Genomic DNA, 23,013 nt, shown 5'->3' with positions numbered 1-23,013 from the left:
TTTTAAATTATTTTATCGCAATATTAGGTTTATTCGCGTCGCATGTTCTAATATGCTCCAATATGTTTCTAAAAATAGCACTTATTCACTTCAATTAGTTGGATTGCGATGCGAATAAATCTAGTGAGTTTTGCGAGGAATTTTAACAGAGTAAAAAAAGGATGAAAAGAGAAAGAAGTTTAGTTTTGATAACCGTGTCAACGCTAAGTAACTTACTTATTTCACGTATGCGCACTCCATTTTGACCAACACTAACATCAAAGGTGCCGACAGAGAGTTGCGCTACTGTATATACTGTGTAAATGATGTGTGTGCGACGAAGACAACAACTAAGGTTGGCTAAACTGGATTTACGAACGATCACTGTATAAGAGAGAAGGCAGAGAATTAGAGAGAGACGCTTGCAAACTGAGCACACCATGTAATCCTTCCACAATGAATCGCGCCATTAGCGTTTTGAAGACCGAAAAATCATTTTGGCGCGTGTTTCGAAGGACTACATATACGTAGTATATAAATTCACACAGAATTATACAAGCAGCATTTAAGATCCAACTAGACAGATCCAGTTTAAGATATTGATTTCTATGGTATTATCACATACATATATGGTCCTATAACATATTATATTGATTAATTTTTTTATTTATGAAAGACTTTCAATTTTTTTTCATTTTTCTCTACTACCAAAAGTCATTTTAATTTGTAAAGGCGGAATGTTAAAATTGATACATGCTCCAGACATTTAAGTTAAAAAAATGTCGAATTTATTTATAAAATTTTGTAGATTATAGTCTAAATAGAAACGGGAATTTTATTTTAGACCGTACATGTAAGGACAACCATTACAAACTAAAAGTTAAATGCCTATGGGCCGGTCTCGCCAACTCCGATTAACCTAACCGATCAATTAAGTACTAACTATGATTGATCAATTCTGCTGAATAGCAAATGCAATTGGTAAGTTCCAATGTAACAATCAATCGATTAAGTTAATCGAAGTTGGTGGGACCGGCCCTATGATGGTCAAAACTGGATGATCTTTAATGTTTAAATAATTCAATATGAAGTATTATACATGGTGTCCCACACACAAATGCACGCACGCACGCACGCACGTACGCACGCACGCACAGGAGATCAATAAATAAATAAATACATCTGAATATCTTAGAAAATATAAGTTTTACAGAAAAATATATCAGACAAAGACTAAGAAGATCTATTTACTGATCTTATCTTTGACCTTGGGTGTCATCGCCAAAGTCACGTCAAGGTTACATCAATTTTTTAAAATAGAACGCTCTACTTTTGATTCCAGAATATAATAACTGATGTCGAGGAGTGTATAAAAATTGCACACGAGCCAATTACACACAATCACAGCGCTAGAAAAAAATAAAAAAACTTCTTAGGTAGAAGTGTGACTGGCAATAGACAATTGCTATGGTATGCAAGTGAACCGCTCCCGAGAACTTTTCGAAACACCATAAGAAAATATTTTTTTTTAACACTTTTCTTAATACTTACTTTTTGAGTTATGATACTTGAAATCCAGAAAATGACAATTCAAAAATATGACAAGCCTGATGACATGTTATGCCAGCAAATTGGTGACAGAAACCGAACAGAGTCTACTGCACACCTGACAGCAGATTGCGAACAGAAACCGAACAAGATCTGCTATTTTTATATATGATTTCGCCGAAAACGGCAGATCTTGCTCGGTTTCTGCTGCCAATCTGCCGTCAGATTATGTCAGCATGCTCTGCTCGGTATGCAGCAGACTTTGTTTAGTTTGTCATCAATTTGCTAGCATAGCATATATATCCATCAGACTTGTCATATTTTTGATAGGCAGTTTGCTAACATTGTCTGACAGTGCAAACTCTATGTACAATTTGTTGCCTTTCTGCAATCAGAAATTGGTAACAGATTCGAAATCTGTCTCTTTAGATTTGGCTATCTGGGTTTCAGATACGAGGTCTGTTCAAAAAGTATCGCGAATTTTGTGTTTTTTCAAAAATTATTTATTTATTCATGAATATCTATTTTGTCCCCTTCAAAGTAATCCCCATCAGATATTATACATTTGTGCCAACGTTTTTTCCAATCTTCGAAGCACTTCAAAAAATTATTTTTTGTGATCTTGTTCAGCTCCTCCTTCGATGCCGTCTTTATAGCTTTATGGCTCGTGCGGCAGCTTCCATTGGGATGATTGAGCTTTGGTTTCCACGTCATAACCATAAACCCATAATTCGTCACCAGTTATGATCCTCTGGAGCAAATTTGGGTCGTCGCGGACAGAGTCCAACAGCTCCATAGAAATGTTAATGCGATGCTGTTTTTGGTCGAAATTGAGCAATTTTGGTACGAATTTCGCGGCGACCCGTCTCATGCCCAAATCATTGGTAAAAATCGAATGGCACGAGCCAATCGATATGTTTAGGTCCTCAGCAACCTCTCTAACGGTGATTCGACGATTGGCCAATACTATTTTCTTCACTTCATCAATGTTTTCGTCTGTTGTTGACGTGCTCGGGCGTCCGGCACGCTCTTCGTCGTTCACATCTTCTCGGCCCTCTGAGAACATTTTGTACCACCGATAAACGTTGCTTCGGTCCAAGGTAGCTTCACCATATGCCACAGTCAACATTCGGAATGCGTCCGCGCACTTAATTTTGTTTTTCACACAAAATTTGATACAGATTCTTTGATCCATTTTTTGGAATAGGCAAAAATCGAAGACGAGCCAAAACACGTGCAAGCAAAGCAGCTGTCAAAAATTAACTGAACATTCAAAATGGCCGAACTTGTCGGCATAAGTGAGAGACATGAGTACCAACATAACGCCACAAAAAATCGAAAATCGAATATACGTAACCCGCGGAAATTCAAAATTCGCGATACTTTTTGAACAGACCTCGTATAACTAAAAAAGTACTTAATGAAAAAATATTTTCTTATAGCGTTTTGGAAAGCTCTCGAGATGAACTTGCTTCTCGTAAGAACTAACGATCCTATAATCAGAGTTTGGCAAAGTAGGTACAACTTCTGATTAGTTCTCTACCTTGATCCACTTAGTATTTTTCGGATAGCTTCGTACATTATCGAAAAACGAAAGAAAAGAAGAAAAGAAAGAGATAGATACCCGGGAAAAAAATGTTTTATCCGAGAGAAATCTGAAAATGAACATTCCGGCCTTTTTCATGTATCAAATCTCGTACGTCTGCGTTTTTGTGATTCTTTTCCATACTATTACATAGATTAAACAAAGATGAATAATTAACTTTGATTGTTCCTTCTTGTTTAATCACGTAATACCACAGAGAAAAACCACAAAAACGACATTACCCTATGAGGTTTGATACATGAAAAAAACCGGGTCCACTATCAAGTTTCTCTCTGGTTTTATATATAATTATATAAAATTGTATATAATTATATATAATTATATATAATATGTTTATATATAATTATATATAATTATACATAAAATTATATAAAATTATATATAATTATATAGAATTATACAATATTTAATTATACATAAAATATGTTCATTTATATACAAATATATAAAATTATATATAATCAGAGGCGTAGCGAAGGGTTGGCGAAATTGGCCCATGCCAAAGGCGTACGCCTAGCAGGAGCGCCAAAATCACGTCAATCGTATGATCGTAAAATGCTTTTTACTATAATGCATTAGAATCATGGAATAATAGAAAAGAGTAAAATCTCTGCAGTTTACTGTGATCTCCGCAGCGGCACAAAAATTCGTGACGCTTCTGTTGCTGACAACTTCGTTTATCGGGTTGTGATAGAAGTGGAAGTACGACATTCACAATTGCAACATTATCGAAGTAAGAATATAATAATGCGAATTAAAAATAACGTGTGAAATAAAAATCGTGAAAAATAAAAATTAAATATTATGATAAAAATGTGCTGTACCATATTAATTTGTACTAATAGACAAACAAGTGCAAAGGAAAAAAGAAAAGTTTTTTCAAAGCACCGAAGGTTATACAGTTTATTTAAAAAATTTGTAAGGTAATTGTTTAGCCTCTTCATGTTCAATGTTGATAAAATTAAGTTTATTCAACACGTTTTTGCGAAATGAACAATTCTAGCAAAAGAAATGTCGATCTGCCCCGTGGATCAAGATATTAATCATTTAAATTAACGACTATTCAGGTTAAGAAATCTATGACATCGATGGCATAGATATAAAGGGACATGAGAACATAATGAGACTAGAATAAGTATTTTTTGCATCGATTTTTAAAAGGATGTGACTGAATAATTACCTTCGATTCTTTCATTTCTGCAGTTTAAATATTCGCGCCACGGAAGACGGTGAGGTCTTCGGCTATAACAGCGCCACTACTGGCGAAAAATAATTAGGGATTTTGTATTTCGAACGAAAAGGCTATGGACATAGTATAATCATACCCGTAGCGATAGTGAATTTTTTTGTGATATGCAATTTTTAGTGCGCGTATATCGGTTTGTACACTTAGAAATATGGCGGACATATTAGAAGCTTAATAGAAATTCAAATTTAAGGTCTTGTCCTATCATCTACTGTGTACTTCACACAAGACGGTGAATCATGTGATCTAAGAACACTTACATCAAAAGTGCCGACGTTCATTGTCGCTATTGGGTATGATTATACTTTGCAATAGAGATTTTATTTCTTTCTATTATTCCGTAACTAGAATATAGGTATCGCATCCGCCATTTTTAATCCTTTTCCCACTCCTTTCTCTTTCCCCACTCTGCTGTTGAGCTTAAAAACTTACGGTCAATCAGATCAACAACAATTCTTACAATATGATAAAACAACAATTTATAAAATCTCTTGTTGAGTTGCAGCGAATTATAGTAATAGAATGGAAATAGGTGTCCAATTATTTTTATTTTCTGCGAATAACATTTGTTGACAACAACAGTGGATAAATAACTTTAACAGAAAATCTTGGACACCAACCAAGTCATAACCTGTAACGACCGTAAAATTATCAACTCAGCGGCGGAATGGCGAGAGATGAGGAGAAAGCAAGGAATGGAGAAAGGATAATAAAAGTGGCGGATACGAATATTTATATTATACTTGTATAGTGCCTTTTTATCAGAGATTTTTATCAGTGACCATAGCATCTTGCGAATACTGTTTTAGTAAGCTTAAATTGATAAAAAATGATTTCTGTTCTTTGATGAATCAAGAAAGATTGACCAGTCTTGCTTTATTATCAATTGAACATAAAGTTTTCTCACAAATTAATCTACATGATATAATTAATAAATTCGCTGTAGTAATCAAAGCAAGAAAAGTAAAATTTTAACTTTATTGAAACATATATAGCTTTAAAAGTAATAAAATATTTGTATTTTCTAATATACTAATGTTTAAATGTAAAGATTATAGAAGACATTTTTTTATCTTGCATCTCTATACCATACTACAGTAAACTCAGTAAAAAATTTTTCATGCATGAATATGTATAAAAATGTATAAACATACATGAACACGCATAAATATTCATAACATGTATAATTATATATAAAATATATCCATACATGTTCATACATTCTTTTTTCTTTTGTAAAATTACTTTTTACTGTAGAAATAATGGTAGTAATGTGAAAACATTAAAAATAACTAAAAAGATCATTTTCGCACTATTTGTTTTAGAAAAAATCAAGTTTGAAGAAATGTAAAAAATTACTTACGTATAATTATATATAAAATTATGCATAATTATGTATAAACAATTTTTTTTACATTTTTGCAAACTTGTTTTTTTCTAAAACAAACAATGCGAAAATTATTATATACATTAAAAAGTAATTTTACAAAAGAAAGAAGGATGTAGGAACATGTATAGCATATTTTATATATAATTATACATTTTAGCAATAAAACTACATTGATTGTTTCCAGAGTTCACACCAGTATATATAAATACATAATTATGTATAATCGTTTATATACAAGGTGTTTGATAAGTAACGATATAACTCTTGCATAGGAGTAGAGCGGACTAAACTGAGTTGAAAATTCTCTACCATGTGTTGCAATTTTCGCTATAGTTAACATATATCAATTATTAAAAGTCACCAGATATTGGTTTTCAATAATTTTTTAATCAAGTATTATAAACTTTACAAGAAAAACAACAGACAAAAATTGTTTTTCTTTTCATCCCAGTCAGAAATGATAACTGAATTGACATCGTATCGACGATTCTTTTTCTGACACGTACAACTGTTACCTAAGGTAACAGTTACTTGATATAAATAAGTTTTAACAAAATTGAAGGACTCTCATTATACAAAATAAATAACAATAAATAAGTTTTACAGCTTGTAAATTAAAAATAAGCGTGAGACAGAATTTAGATTACTTGAACGAACAGTCTGAGTTTGTGGAATTAAGATTCAAAGCGTAAGAAAAAAATATTTTTCCTAAAACCAAATTACGTGCTTTGCAAGGACTTACTTTTTTCTCTTTTACAGATTCAAAAATCTTTTTTCAGAATTAAAGTATACACATTAATACGTATCTATGAGGTAAAATTTATCCTGAGAACGATAAAAAAATTTCAAAATTGAAATTTTAACAACAATTTTTTGCCATAAATTTCTTGGCATAAACTCCACCTCATAGACATGTATTAATGCGTATACTTTAATCCTGGAAAAGAATTTTCGAATCTGTAAAAGAGGAAAAAAGTAATTGTTATATAAAAATTATAAATAGTCGATAATACAGACGGCTCTTTAGAATCCGAAAAATATTTCATTATAGTGTTTTATAAAGCTCTCGAGATAAGCAAAATTCTACAAGAATATGCAATGAAAAATGGGAGTTACCGTTTAAAAAATTTAAAGTGACCTTTCCCTGACAACATCATCCAAAATTAAACTAATATGGTACTATCTTATGTTCCTTCAAAGTCATACAATTTTTGTCTGAAATATTTTTCTTCAGTCTCGTGATTTTCATAAATTGGTTGTTTAAATTAAAATGGGACACTGTACATAAATAAATTGTATATATTTAATTTTTGCAGTATACAAATAGAAATTTTATGACTCATCATATTAAGAATTACAAAATTATCATTAATTCAATAATTTATTAACAAATTTATTAATTTATTAATTATTATTTAAATACAACTATTACAGCTTTATTTATTTATTATTTGTCTTTTTATTATTTATATATTTATTTGTAATATTATAATATTACTGTAAAGTATTCTTAAAATATATTAAATATTTTGCCAAAAAATCAATAGTCATGATGTACGAATATCTAGAAATGGAGAGTATGCTCTAAATATGCTCCGTGTAACTTTGAGTGTTAAGACATTCCTATCTCCGTTTGTAGAATACAATATGAAGGTTGGTAACACCGCGCAAGTAATTCGTCGACTAGGCGGATTTTTAAAAATACTTATATCTACATAATGGCAGCGCAAGATCAGTTCTTCACAGTTCTTCTCCGCTAGTTGCGTCGGAAAACAGTTTGTTACAATTGACTGTTGTGTGTTTTTGCGAGGAAGACAAAAAGCACGCTAGAGTGAGTAAAATGATTAATCACGCAGATTTACTCATCCGGATCTGTTTTTTTCACCGCGCCGAAACAAAATCGAGTCTTTCTCGATATCGATAGAATCATTCAATTTTTCTTGGTCGTAAAATATCAGTTATTTTTTCTCTATACAGTTTTTATATAGATAAACGAAAAAAGGACAAATGAACTTTTTCATCTAAGTAGTTTCTATATTGCATTTTATAGCGTTCTTTTTTTTATTTACATTTTCTCTCTATCTCTTTCTCATTCTTTTTTAATCTTCTTTGTCACTCCTAATCGCTTTTTAAAATATTTTTATCAGTATAATTTTCATTTATTTTATATTAAAAACGTGATTTATATCATAATCATATTTTTTTATACCGTGTTTGCTAAACTTTTGCAACGTTTGCTAATAGAATGACCATTATTTGAACATTAATTGACGAAAATGCTGATAATTCCAGATCGATCGAACTATAAAAGTCGTGCATCATTTCGTTCATCATTTTACAAATTTTTATTTTATTTGTATTTTTTTACGTAAGTAATTACATCCCGGGGAAGAAATGTCACATATATATAGACATATTTTACATATAATTATATATAATTGTGTATAAAATATGTCAATTTTTTATATAATTAGAGGAAAGGCCCCTATTATGAGATACCGAGTTCATTTTGAGTAAATGCTAGAAGTTTATGGGCAGAATTTAAAAAAATAATAGGCCATTTAGAAGGGAATTTAATAAGTTTTAAGATAATCAAATTTAATTCAAATTCCATTTTTTTTTGCAAATTGAAGAAATGTAAAAAGTGAGCAAAATTGCAAAGTCAAAAAATTGTGCTTCTAATATAAGATTTTATGAGAAATCGACAGTAAAACGCAAAGTATATTAGTATTGCAATTAAAAAACTTTATTTAATGTTGCTAAAATACAAACAAACACAGCCAGCATGCGTAAAAAATGAGCATGTGATAGATTATACACAGAACTCTTCAGGTAATTCGAATCAAGCATCACAGAAATAGATACTCGACGTTCATTCCAGTTGTTCTTTTTATTATTATACAATAACATTTATACTTTAGCAACGATTTTCACTACGACATAGGAGCATGGGTTATTTTATATTAGAAATATCCTGGATATCTCAAATTACAATTTCCACGCCTTACAGTTTTACGATCATCAAATCTAATTTTTGCAATTAAGCAATTTAACGTATCCTGTATTTTTCTGTTAGTACGACCTTACTCTATCACTACATGAAGAATTTATTGTCAAATATTTATTTATTAGATAAACAAGGTTTAAAAACTCATTTCAATGAAACTTAAAGACATCCAAATTCTAAAATCTTTTTTTACAATGACTATAGGCATGATTTAATAATAAACTTTCTACTAAATAGTTTTCAATCCAAGAACAAAAAATTTATGGCGGAATCAATAGATAGGGTTTATTAGTTTAGCAGAAACGTCGCTATATTAGGCGCCTATCTCATATATTAGGGGGTTTTTCTCTCTATATAAATATTTATAAAACATGTTTTCCGGGGGTAATAATTTTTTTCACTGCTGATTACCAAGATGCATATATTTTAACCAAAGTTGTACACGAATTACGCTCGAAAATAGAATAAGGTTTATAAGCTCTCATAAATCACAAAACTGTTCTTTTGTATGATGTTGTAATCCTTTTACAATAAAATATAGTAAAATAATATTTTTATATATGCTTCTATGGAAGCAAACAAAAGAGGAAAAATATTGGAAGAAAGAGCAAAAAACGCATAATAAGTAAACTTTTACCTAAAAAAAAAAATTATTTTTTACTTTTAATAATTTCGTTTATTTCTATTTTTATTCATATATTACTTTTATTGTTATCGTTAATTAATGTTAATTTATAAAATTTTAAACAACACATTTATTTTTATTACACAGTAGTTACTTATGATCTGTTTGAACATTTTTTACATTTTTTCACGCTCTTCTTACACACACACACGCGCGCGCGCGCGCACACACACACACACACACACACACACATATAAATTTAGAAATTTTAGAGCGAATCTTCATTATCAAATATGTCTTTAATATTTTGTTTATAGTACGAAAGAAATATTTTGTGCAGTGCATTGGGAAAACCATATTAGAACTTTCAATAATTTTACTTAAAAAATTACAAAAGTTTACATATAAATGTAAAAATATTATTAATTGTTTAACAGAAATCCATATTATTTGCGTTCTATAAATGTAGTAGATATTGTGGAGTGTAATTAAAATAAGGGAACAAACTTCAGGTTTGAGCTCCTCATATAAAGAAATATGAAAAAAGTTCATATAAATATACATGATATATATAAACACACTGTTACTGAGATACAGTTAAAAATATTTACTATTAAGGTCTGGATACGATTACCCTATTTCAATCTTCTAAATCTATCTGTGGAAATGTTCTTATGTAAAGTCAGTTTATGAATTCAAATTGTAGAGGATTTTTCGACTCAGTTTAGTCCGTTTTATCTGTATACGAGCACTATATCAGTAATTAGGGGACATCATATAAGTTACATAATAATAAAATTTTTTAAAATAAGAAAAGAACTCACACACACACACACATACACACACACACACACACACACATATATATGTTTATATTTATATTTTATGTGTGTATATAGTCTCATTTATGTCATTACATTTCATTTATTTGATAAAACTGTACAATGCATTCTACAATAAAAATTAAAATAAAATTTGATTGTTTTAATGAAAGAGTTGATGAATTCTTTGTGAGTGGAGAGCAACTGCAATCTGTTGGTGTACTTACATAAAGAGTAAAACAAATGTATTACACTTGAAACATATGGCTTGATGGCTATAATGGACCATATGGCTCTTCGAAGACATCTATGTCTATAAATAGCTCCATACGTTTCATTCCTTCATCACTTTCATCTAAAGAAGAAAGACTCTGAGAGCTGTGTCATTACTTGAGAAATAATTCTTTATTTATTCATAACTGATATAACAGTAAGATTAAAAACAAGATCGTTTATGTGAATACATCATTTAAATATGAGAAGCGTCATTTTCGGTCGAAGTTAGATATTAAACTAATACATATATGTATTTTTAAATAAATTTATTTCAGAGTATGACTATGCGCCAAATACTTTCGAATTTTTAACACAATCGATCTGAAATATTTTAATAATGCCTCCAAATTTAATTAGAAACATCCTAAAACTTATAAATAACTTATAAAAAACTTAAAAATCAATACATTTAAGTTTAAAGATTAATCCCTGATAAATTTTTTTAGAATTCTTATAAAAAATTCTTATAATTTACGATTCTTATAATTTAAAATTCTTATATTTTAGAATTAATTATAAAAAATTTTTTGTCGAATTCTTATGTTATAATTTTTTAAAATTTCTATATAACTTTTCGAGTTGATTTTTGGTAAGTCGCAAAAAATTTTATAATTTTTAAAAGAGGGTACAAGTTTTTTCATAACTATATTTGAGGATTCTGGGAAAAAATGTATAATTACATATAATTACATATAATTATATAAAAAATTGACATATTTTATATACAGTTATGTCCATATATATATATATATAATATTTTTTCTTGAGATTGTTTTATTTCTACATTTTCTTATCTTTTTTTATAGAAACTGAAAGTTATTATCATAATAATTTCGCTCTCTTAAGGAAAAATTGATACATTAAAATAAAGAATAAAATCCTTATTCACATCGTTATAAAATCGCTGTCAGTTATACTTCAATTATTTAAAAACTAATTCAAAATTGGATCAATAAGAGAATGTAGAAATAAAACGAACGATCGCGAAAAAGTAAAAGTTGTATGTACTCTCCTTATATTTCATACTTCGCGTAGTTAACAAACTTCCGCGAATGCGATCTTTATACATGTGTTGGATGTTCAACAATGATAAAAATCAAAACCAAATAAACTGCAAATAATTATACTATCCAGCTAATACTAAATATTTTTGAAATATTCATAAAATAGGTTTTTAAAATCTTAAAAAAACGTTCCAAATATTTCAGAATATTCTGAAATATAAACGAAATGTAAAAGCAACATTCAAATATTGGTTAAAAATTCCACTTACATATCATTACATATATCGAGAATGTTCTATATATATTTCACCAAATTTTAATTTTTTTGGAAATTCCAGGTACGATAGTCCCTGAATCACTTTTCAAACGAAACTATATACTAATCATTACTTACAAAGTTGCAACTCTTTTTTTCGATGAGTTTCAGAATGCAACCTACTTATCGAGCGATTAATTATTATTTATGAATTAAATCATATACATTCAATCGCTTTACGAGCAAAGATGAGTTGTGAAACTTATAACAAAAAAGTGTTGCAATTTTTTAACTGATGAATGTATAATACCATGAAAAACACATTTCATCTTGAAGAAAATTTTGAGACTGACTTTACAAGCGAAATGCTGCAACGCTCTTTATATTCTCTTCTAAGATGATTCTTATTTACGAGTAAATGCATCTTCGCCACGCCCTTTATCGGTGGAGATGTACCATGTACTGCTTTCTCGCGAGTAATTTTCATATGATATATACAAAAAGTATTCATACAATATTCTGAATATTTCATCTACAATTGCACGTTAGCTGTGACAATAATTCTTTTAGTGTTTCGAAATATTCGGCATATTGGAAATACAAATTGAATTTTCTGAATATTTAGCGTTAGCTGAGTATTCAACTGTCATATTCTCTTCGAAATACGACAGTGCATTTCTTGAAGATTTGTTCGTGCTAAACACGATGCCATTGATAGAACTGGTATAGCACATTAAGATTTTGAGCAAATTAAGGTTGCATATAGCATTTTTTGCTGCATTTAACATTTTTCACGACAAAACAAGAACTTGTTTATAAATAAGATCTACGATATATCTTAAGTATAATTTAAAAGCTTTCAAATGAATATTAATTTATCATCATACGACTTTCATCAAATTATGAATGTTTGAATTTTATATTTTCTGTATAATTGCACACAGTGGTGCATTTAGAATGCGCTTTTATTTCTGAAATTCTATAATGTACGTGACGTAAAGTATAGTATGTTAGCGCGCTAACATCATTGTAAGCGCGTTTTAAATACGGGTATATGTACGTACATAATTTCAACAAAAATATCACTTTTTTCTCTTTGAAGTGCCATAATATATATTCTGAATATTTATATACTCTAAACATAATAATTTTGTTAACATATCAAGATTTTAGGAAGTTATGAGAATGTTCCCAGCTAACACTATATTCATAGAAAGTTCGATTCATCCTAATGTGCCGAATATTTATATGAATGCTTCTCACAAGAATCATTCGCAAGCGAGTACACATCTCCGCCGATATAGAGGATCGCGACGGAGAAAATTTGCTCATTAATAAGAATCATCTGGGAAAGAATATAAAGAGCGCAGCATTTCATCTGTCAAATAAACTCTAAAATTAGGCTCCAAGGTGAAAGTGTGAAGTGTGTTTTTTAAAGCAAAATTTTGTTTAAAATTGATTCAGGAATGACCGGACCTGGAATTTTCGGAAAAATTAAAATTTTGTACAATGTATATGGAACATTCTCGAAATATGTAATAATATATGTATAAATGGAATTTTTAACTAATAATTGAATATTGCTTTTACATTCCGTAAATATTTCGGTATATTTCGAAATGTTTTTAAGGATTTTAGGACTTTTCATGAATATTACAAGAATATTTAGTGTTAACTGGATTTGTATTCAAGTATAGATATCCACTAGAAAAGATATTAAAACTGTAAAAAAAAGGCGTCAAATATATTTTGCAATATCTTTATGCAAAATCATTTTGTAAATATAATTGTAAATATAATTGTAAATATGTATATTCTAAATTACAATGAAAAGAATTAAAAGTATTATAACAAAAAAATGAATAAAATTAAAATGCAATGTTTTTACGTAAACATATCAAAACCAAAATGTTCAAAAACATAATAAAAATACTAAAAATAATACAATAATAAATAATTGTTATTAAAACCGTAATGTGAATATAAGTAAGAATTTTAAAGTCTATAACGATGGAAATTAGATCATTAATTCTTAAATAATTAAATGTGAATTATACAGGGTGGGCCATCTATTGGTACGTTTTTAAAAATGCGATCAAATGAGCATACATTGATATTTTTTATTAATTTTTTTTTTGTTGTGAAGCTAAAAGTATCCGCGTCAAGAATAAAAAACGATTTCGTTCATGTGGCTCCCTCTACTGGCCTTACAGTATGCCATTCGGTCACCCCAATTATTAATGTAAGTGTTAAAAACGTACCAATAGATGGCCCACCCTTTATATACGTATACTATATATGCACATGCATCAGACTGAGCGCCGAATTGGTTTTTCGGACTTATTAACGCAATTAAACTATAATAATATCATGTATTAAACTGACAAGCATTTTTAATAATTTTGATGTTCAGTTAATTTGATGTATCATATTAGAAAGATTTTAATGTGCTGAAAAACTGTAAATAAATTTATTGCAAAAAATATTATCTCGGACGGAGTCTGGATCTCTTATACGTAGGCTGTTGGAAAAGTTTCTGCAAACAATATGAAAAAAAAACATATACAATTTGGTAAATGGCTTTATTGTTTTTCGAAGTATTCGCCTTTAAGATCGATACATTTTTGCATAACTCGAACCAATTTTCGAAGCATTTTTTCCACTCTAAGGCTATAACCTCAGATATCAGTGTACGAAATGTTTCAACTTTGCTTTAGGCGACTCAAATCGCTCACCACGCATCTTATTTTTAATGTTTGGGAACAAAAAGAAGTCATTAGGTGATAAATCAGGTGAATACAGACGATGAGTTATCAATTCGACATTATTACTGCATAAAAAATCAACGGTTTGACGTGCTGTGTGACAGCTGGCGTTGTCATGATGAAGGATGATACGACGATTTCGGTTTGTTCTACGCAATTCATTTATAACTTCTGGCAAACAAATTGTTGTATACCAATCAGTATTTACAGTCCTTCGATCTTCTAAAGCCACGGTTGTCACATGTCCGGTATAACCGAAGAAACAAGCAATCATTTGCTTGGCAGCACTGCGTGAACGAATAACTTTTGTTGGTTTCGGTTTATTTTGAAATACCCAAACAGTGGATTGTTGTTTACTTTCGGGCTCATACGAATAAATCCATGTTTCGTCTCCAGTAATGATGTTGTAAACCAAATTTGACCGACCTCGGTTGAATTTTTTGAGCATTTCTTTGCTCCATTTAACACGAGCCTGTTTTTGAGCTTCGGTCAAATTGTGTGGGATCCAACGACTGCAAAGTTTCCGTACGCTCAAGTGATCATGCAAAATCATATGTATTACTTTCATGTCAATGCCTAAGGATGCCTGAATTTCGTGGTATGCCGGTCTCGCTCAATCATTTCACGCACAGCATTAACATTAGTGGCAACAACAGACGTGGATGGACGACCTTCACGGAATTCATCACTAAGAAAGATACATCCACGCTGGAATTCGGCAAACCAATTATAAACAGTCCTATGGGATGGTGCTTCATCCCCAAAAGCCAAATGAAGTCGATCGATGCATTGTTTCGGAGTTAGATTACATTTGTAATTGTAAAAAATCATTGCCTGAAAATTTTCTCGCGAAATTTTCATTTTTTTACAAAATAACTTCTTCTAAAATACTATGCAAACAAAACTAGTTGGCTTGGGTACAAACTGTCAATTGAATTATAGGTTAAAAACGTCTAATTTTACGGATATGATAGCAGAACGTTGGCGCCACTGGAAGTACTAGATTGCAGAAACTTTTTTAGCAGCCTACGTATTCCAAATAATAATAAGTAACGGGCACTCTAAGAGTCAACACGTTTCTTTGAAATTAACAAAAGAATATATTTCAATTAACAAAGGTAAAATTACACAACGTTACAAGTTTCATACGTGGGACAGACGAGCAGAAAATTAAAAACCAGGATTGCTAAACATCACACTAGATACAACACTTCTGGGCGTTCTGTTATAACTGAGCATAGGAGATGACTGGATCACGAATTCCAATAGGACGAAGTCGTAATTTTAGACGAAGAGCCTTGTTATCGGAGACGTTTGGTTTCCGAGATGCTTAATATCAGGAAGCAGAAGAATGGTCTCAATTTACAAACTGACACCGATGGCCTCCACAAGGCTTATATTCCCATCATAAATAAAGTTTGACTTTTTGATACTAACAGTCCATTTCCTCTCTCAGTCTGTTTTGATCCGCACTACTGATCGTACATAGTGGCCGACGCGTAATGTCTGTCTTACACATCTGCGTTCTTTCTTTCTGTATATTCCGAAAGTTTTTTATTCCGTTTTAGACACATTCGTTTGAATTTTTTTACACATGATTTCTGGTGAGTTTTGATTATATTCATTATTATTTATTTTATATTATTTTTATTAGATTTCCGGTATGTTAATTCATTTACGCATAGATCTTTTTGTGTAAAGTTTTTAAGTTTTTCTTTTTATCAACTAGAGCTTTGCCAAGGTTTTTTTAATACATTTGACAGTTCAATCGTACGGAAATAATGTCGAACTCTACATCAAGACTCACCCGAACTATAAGTGTTATGAATATGCGATTATTTGTGATTGATTTTGTTCTGCAATTTTTTCGTTATGTTAATGTCTGAAGAGGGCTCAATCCGGTAGCCGAAACTTGTAACGTTATGTAATTTTATCTTTGTTAATTGAAATATATTCTTTTGTTAATTTCAAAGAAACGTGTTGACTCTTACTTTGCCCGTTACTTATTATTATTTGGTTTGTATAGAAAGAGTCCTTTGATTTGTTACTTATCTCTTATATTCCTTATGAGCGTCCTATTTCCTAAGCCTTTAGATTACAGAGGTAATATTCTCTCAGCCGCGAGGGAATATTTTTCGCAATAAATTTATTTACAGCTTTTCAGCATATTAACAATTTTCTAATATGATACCGGATTGAACATCAAAATTATTAAAATATGCTTGTCAATTTAATTTAATTTGTCTATTAGTAATAAGACTCATACAATTTAAAAAACAATAAAGAAAAAGGGCTATAAACCAAAAATTATTTTATAAAATTAAACATCATTAATATAGAAGTTTGAACATAAGTAAAAGAAACAATTCTTTAGTTGATTTAATATATGTGCTAGCAATAAACAGACGTTCCAATTGCGATCGGATCATTATCAATGTTGAAAATATTACAAACGGTAAAAACAAAACATATAATATAAATTTATACTTCGCTCTCTCTAACAAACGCTAGTAACCTAAAAACGATTATCGTTCCCAGTAAAAAATTTTTCATGCATGAATATGTACAAATATATATAAACATACATAAACACGCAGAAATATTCATAAACATGTATAATCATATATGAAATATGTTCATGCATGTTCATACATCCTTCTTTCTTTTGTAAAATTACTTTTTAGTGTAATAGAAATAATAATAGTAAATTTGAAAATTTGAAAAATAATTAAAAATATAATTTTTGCAGTTTGTTTTAGAAAAAAATAAGTTTGAAAAAAATGTAAAAAAAGTTGCTCATACATAATTATACATAATTTTATATATAATTATACGTAAGTAATTTTTTTACATTTTTTCAAATTTGATTTTTTCTAAAATAAATAGTGCGAGAATTACCTTTTTAATTATTTTTATTGTTTTCACATTATTATTATTTCTATTACACTAAAAAGTAATTTTATAAAAGAAAGAAGGATGTATGAATATGTCATTTCATATATAACATACTTCATATATAATTATATATAATTATACATATTTATGAATATTTATGCGTGTTTATGTATGTTTATTTATATTTATACATAGATATTTATACATATTTATGCTTAGAAAATTTTTTACCGGGATAGATAGACAACATAGACAATTAAATATTTTAGATAGTGCGGAAGAATGAGAGCAAGAAATAATTTATATATTAAAAAATTTTGTAATTAGTATTTGTATAGCTACTCTTTCTGCTAAACAAAGCCAATGCGTCAATTATTTCATTTTTTGTAAATTATTTATAAGCAAAATTTACAAAAAAGTTTCTTTTTATCTAAAAAATGATATATGTGCATTTTAAAGAAAAAACTTAAATCTTTCTATTCATTTTTAAAAGAATATCGAGCAATATTTTGTTTTCTGTTATCAAAATCAAAAAGATGTTTTTGTTATAATGTTACCCAGTAAACGAGAATAGAAATGGATTAAAATGGATTCAGATTTTCAGAAATACGGATTCATAAATGTTAAAATGAATCCTTTTCAAGAATGCATTTTTATTCATTTATAGGAATTGCATAGAGTATATATGTCTATGCCTTTCAATCTAAAAATAATAGCATTTTCTGTATCGCGAATACTACTCAATTTAGAATTGTAAAGTACAGTTTTTTTTAATTCAGTTAAATTCAAAATTAATATCAGTAATTTCTGTGCAACGTGAATACTGCTCAATTCAATATTTTGAATATAAAATGCAGTTTTTCAATCTAATTGAATAAAAAAAGTTTGTATTTAAAAATGGCCCATAATTGCTATTTAAATTATTCAAAATTATAAGTAGAAAATTTTTTGTTTTAATCCAAGTAAATTAAAAAAATTGTAACATAAAAATAATTAAGCTATGTTTTCTTTCTCTTTGAGTAAAATGAATGATCGATAACACTCGCATACCAAGTTGAACATAACTCGAATATTAGGCTAATCACGGCGTGCGACATCGGCCAAGCGAGATTAGATTATCCGACACTTTCCCAATGTTGTCTCATATTAATATAAATTGTTTATATTTTATTATATCTGTTAAATGATGATATTTTTATTATATCTATATAATTTCGTTACTAGTTTAGCTGGTTGTAATTGAAATAGAGAGAATGAATAACACATTTACCAATTAAAGAAGTGATGTAGGATAACATAGAAGAGTCATAATCGAGAGGTCCCAGGTTCATATCCCACTAAGGTGCGTTTTTTAATAATAATTTTAAGTAGTTAATTTCAGGTGTAATTATTATAAATGTCTTAGGAATAAAATTTGTAACCCTTAAATATGAATATTTTTTTTTTTTTCGAATATTAAACTCAACTCGGATCCAATCCATTTCATTCCATTTTCATAGATTTAAAGTACGTATTAAAAAAATTTTAATCCATTTTAATTCATTCTCGTTTACTGGGTAAATAATTTGGTAAAATAAACAAATACGAAAATTAAAGATAAAGAGTCACTTTTTAAGAAAGCTGCTATTTTTAATTCATATTATAGAATTTTGGAAAGTTCATAAACAATTCTAAGATTTGAATTTTAATTTGTATTTGTATGAATCTATAAATATTGGTCAAATCATTATCTAAACTATCAAAAAGAAAAGAGACTTCAAGACTTTAATGCTTTTTAGATTATTTTATTATGATTATTTTTTATGAAGTTACTACTCTCTTAAAAATTGCCTATTTTTGGTACGTAAAATACTCACTAAATTTGATGGGTGATCTCTTAATTTTTTAGCGTAGTATTTAATATTTTATGTCAAAATAAAATAAAATATGAAAATAAAATATAAAATATCTCGTCGATCGAAATATTCTTTTTTCAATTATTCCTCTAAGATCTTTTTGCATATAGAATGTTCAAAAGAATTCATTATTTATTTATATAAAAAAAAATGTATAAATCCATTAAAGGAAAAAATATAAAAAATGAAATTGCACTTTTTTAGTACATCGTTACATTTACAAAAAAAAAAGAGCAATAGAGAAATATACATTCCCGGAAAAAAATGTTATATAAATGGACATATTTTATATATAATTTTATATATAATACATATTATATATATTATAATTGTATATAAAATAAGTTAATTTTTTATATAATTATGTATATAACATATATATTATATAATTTTATATAATTATGTATAATTATATATAATATGAAATATTTTTTCCCGAGTTATTTACCATTCAACTTGTTATTTTCGTTTTCAATGAAACAGATACTAGAACCTGTTCTAATTACATAGTACATTATTGTATATGCTGAAATACAGAATATAAGACTGTGATCTATACAGACGTCACTGACGATTAAGAGTAATTTATTGTGCGTGATGATTTCTCTCTACGATTTCTTAGGGTCATCTTTAGTGACCTGCGTTTTTTCTTATCGCGGTAGTGCATTCAATTAAACATAGGAAGGAAGAACATTATAGTCTACCGAAATACTGGTATCTTTATTCGTTATCTACGGTATAAGTTCATTGATTTCCTATTATCTTTTCGACTAGATTTTATCAGTGCCCATTGTATCATCAAAGAGATCTCTTCAATCAACTTGAAGACTAACGCTATCGAGCAAAACAACACTGCAGAGTACAGCTTTATAACAGTTCCCTGGCAAACAACGCTAATAGAACAATGAAACTGCCTATTCTTTTGACACTCTTCTATTGCTTTTGTGTCGATGTTAGCCACACGAGGGAAATAACGTATGTATCCGATTAATTTGCTTGACAAACGTGCACTCTTTCTTGGTGAAAAAATGCTCGTATGTTATAATATTTTTAAGAATCTTTCATATTTCGAATGTATCAAGATTTCTAAAAAAATATTTTAAACTTCAGATTTTATAAATTTTTTTCGAAAATTATAGAATGATCTTATTAGAAAATACAGTCAACTTTCCCCTCCAATTTTAATAAATTTTAGATATATTAAATTTTAGATATATTAAAATATAGACAAAAATAAGAGGCGCATATGTTTTTAAAAATTGAGTTTTTTTAAGGCTTTTACCCCCTTAACGTACGATTGAGCATTTACAAAAAAATATGTGTCTTATTTTTGTCTAATTTTAATATATCCAAAGCTTGATAAAATTGGAAGGGAACCCAGATAGCAATGTGTCTTGTTGCTGGCATGTTGCTTGCTGAGTATGTTATATGTGTTGCTACCAGAATTGCAGCAACTGAGTCCTTATTTATTGGCAACTTGATGTCTTCACGATATAATAACATTGAGTAGCAATTTGCCAGCAGTTTGCCGACAACTTCAAAATTGTCATCATCAAAATTCGTACTATTGCCATCATGTTGCATCATACAATGCTGTCATATTGCCAACAATGTAAGTAACATTGACGCAGCTATCTTGCTGTTAAACTGCCGGCAATATATACATACATTGTTGTTTGCATGTTGCTACAATCAGTATATCCGAAATCACTGAAGACAAATCTACAGTAAGATGTCAGCATCATAAGCAATCACAGATTTGTACGATTTTGCTAAGACATCTGGGGACATTCTGTTGTGTTTCCTTGTTAGAATATTTCAATATGCAATAGTATGCATATATAATGAGGGGCAAAAAAACTTTCGGAAAGATTAATTTTCTCATGAAGTATTGATTTAAATAGAAAAATATTGCAGAATTTTAAAAATATATGGTTGATGATATTGATTTGAGCTTTGGATGATCTTAAAGCATGTAGTCAAAAAATAATCTTAAATGGAAACTCCAACTTTTTATTACATAATATTTTTGCTGATATCGAGAGCTTTCCAAAACACTGTAACACAATTTTTGTTTTTGTTAAAGTACTACACTCGCGAAATAAAAACAGAATTTCTTGAAATTAAGATATTGTATTAGAAGACTTTGACATGCTTGTGATAATTACAATGAGATTAACCGTTTGACCGTTTCAATGACTGGGATACAAGCATAAAAAACTGCACTTTTTTATACTATTTTGTATAGCCTATACAAAATTTATGAAAATGTCACGTTTATTTTTGCAGAGCCTAAACTAGTAGTGATATGTTAATAAAAAAAACGAGCATGTGGAGGAACATGAAATGAATGTTGTGAAAAATTGTCATAATCTTTTACCGTTTAATTAGGAAAGTAGCCGTGAAAAAAATGCAATTTTCGATTTTATTTGACATATGGAGGCGACTGGGACGGAGTCACAGTATAACTACATACAGTAGCGACAGTAATCTTTGATGTCGGTGGTTACCGATCACGTGACTGTCAGCCATGTTGAGGATTTTATGGATCGCTGAATTTAAACGGCATCAAGAGATGTCTCGGTAAAAAATTGTTCATGCATAAATATGTATAAATATGTACACATACATAAACACGCAGGAATATTTATAAACATGCATAATTATATATGAAATATGTTTATACATGACCATACATCCTTCTTTCTTTTGTAAAATTACTTTTTAGTGTAATAGAAATAATAATAGTAATGTGAAAATTTGAAAAATAATTAAAAAAATAATTTTTGCAGTGTTTGTTTTAGAAAAAAATAAGTTTGAAAAAAATGTAAAAAAAGTTGCTCCTACATAATTATATAATACATAATTTTATATATAATTATATGTAAGTAATTTTTTTACATTTTTTCAAACTTGATTTTTTCTAAAACAAATAGTGCAAAAATTACCTTTTTAATTATTTTCATTGTTTTCACATTACTATTATTATTTCTATTACACTAAAAAGTAATTTCACAAAAGATAAAAGGATGTATGCACATGTACATATTTCATATATGTATAATTATACATATTTAAGAATATTTATGCATGTTTATGTATGTTTATACATATTTATACATGAAAAATTTTACCAGGCGTGTAGTATTTCGCATATAAAGACTGGTATTCATAGTTGGTTCTTATTTTAAGACCGTCTTAAGTCACTAGTGCGATCTTCTGATTGATTCATGATATCTTAAGACGGTCTTAAATATAAGATCCGACTATGAATACCGGCCAAAGTATTTTTAAAATTGGGCTAAATTCTATATATGATTTTAGATGTATCACTGTATATATTAATATATAAGTCTATTTTTTGTTTCTAATTTTAATATATTTCTGGAATGAACCAAATGAAATCATAATAAAACAATATAATATGTGAAACATAATATTTGTATGTCAACAATTTATTGACGGATTTATCTTGTTGAAAATTATTGTCATTAGTTATCGTGGATAATGAGCTTTTAAACATTATGCTATTTAAAATTTTTTGAAAACTGGGACATAAAACGTCTTTAAGATATCTTTAAGACGCCATAACATAAATCTTTAAGACGTTAACAGACATGTATCAAAATTTGTGCTGCCTAGAATATAGGATAAGGATAGAGAAAATGTTAAAACAACGAACAATTGTATTTACTTAATT

General features: G+C 28.9%; 1 protein-coding gene across 3 annotated transcripts in view; it reads left to right on the top strand.

The window, feature by feature from the left end:
- The first annotated feature begins 7,488 nt into the window (after positions 1 to 7,488).
- LOC108748650 (paramyosin) overlaps positions 7,489 to 23,013 on the top strand; it is a 36,271-nt gene continuing 20,746 nt past the window's right edge. For all 3 annotated transcript variants that reach the window (XM_018486926.1, XM_018486931.1, XM_018486919.1), the window contains exons 1-2: positions 7,489 to 7,600; positions 20,088 to 20,288. In XM_018486926.1, coding sequence (XP_018342428.1) covers positions 20,218 to 20,288 — 71 coding nt within the window. In that variant the 5' untranslated portion in view covers positions 7,489 to 7,600; positions 20,088 to 20,217. The remainder of the gene's footprint in view (positions 7,601 to 20,087; positions 20,289 to 23,013) is intronic.

Source organism: Trachymyrmex septentrionalis, unplaced genomic scaffold (assembly GCF_001594115.1).
Source record: "Trachymyrmex septentrionalis isolate Tsep2-gDNA-1 unplaced genomic scaffold, Tsep1.0 scaffold109, whole genome shotgun sequence".
NCBI classification, from domain to species: Eukaryota; Metazoa; Arthropoda; class Insecta; order Hymenoptera; family Formicidae; genus Trachymyrmex; species Trachymyrmex septentrionalis.
The sequence above is the reverse complement of the archived record's forward strand: the minus strand, read 5'-3'. Positions and strand labels throughout refer to the sequence as shown.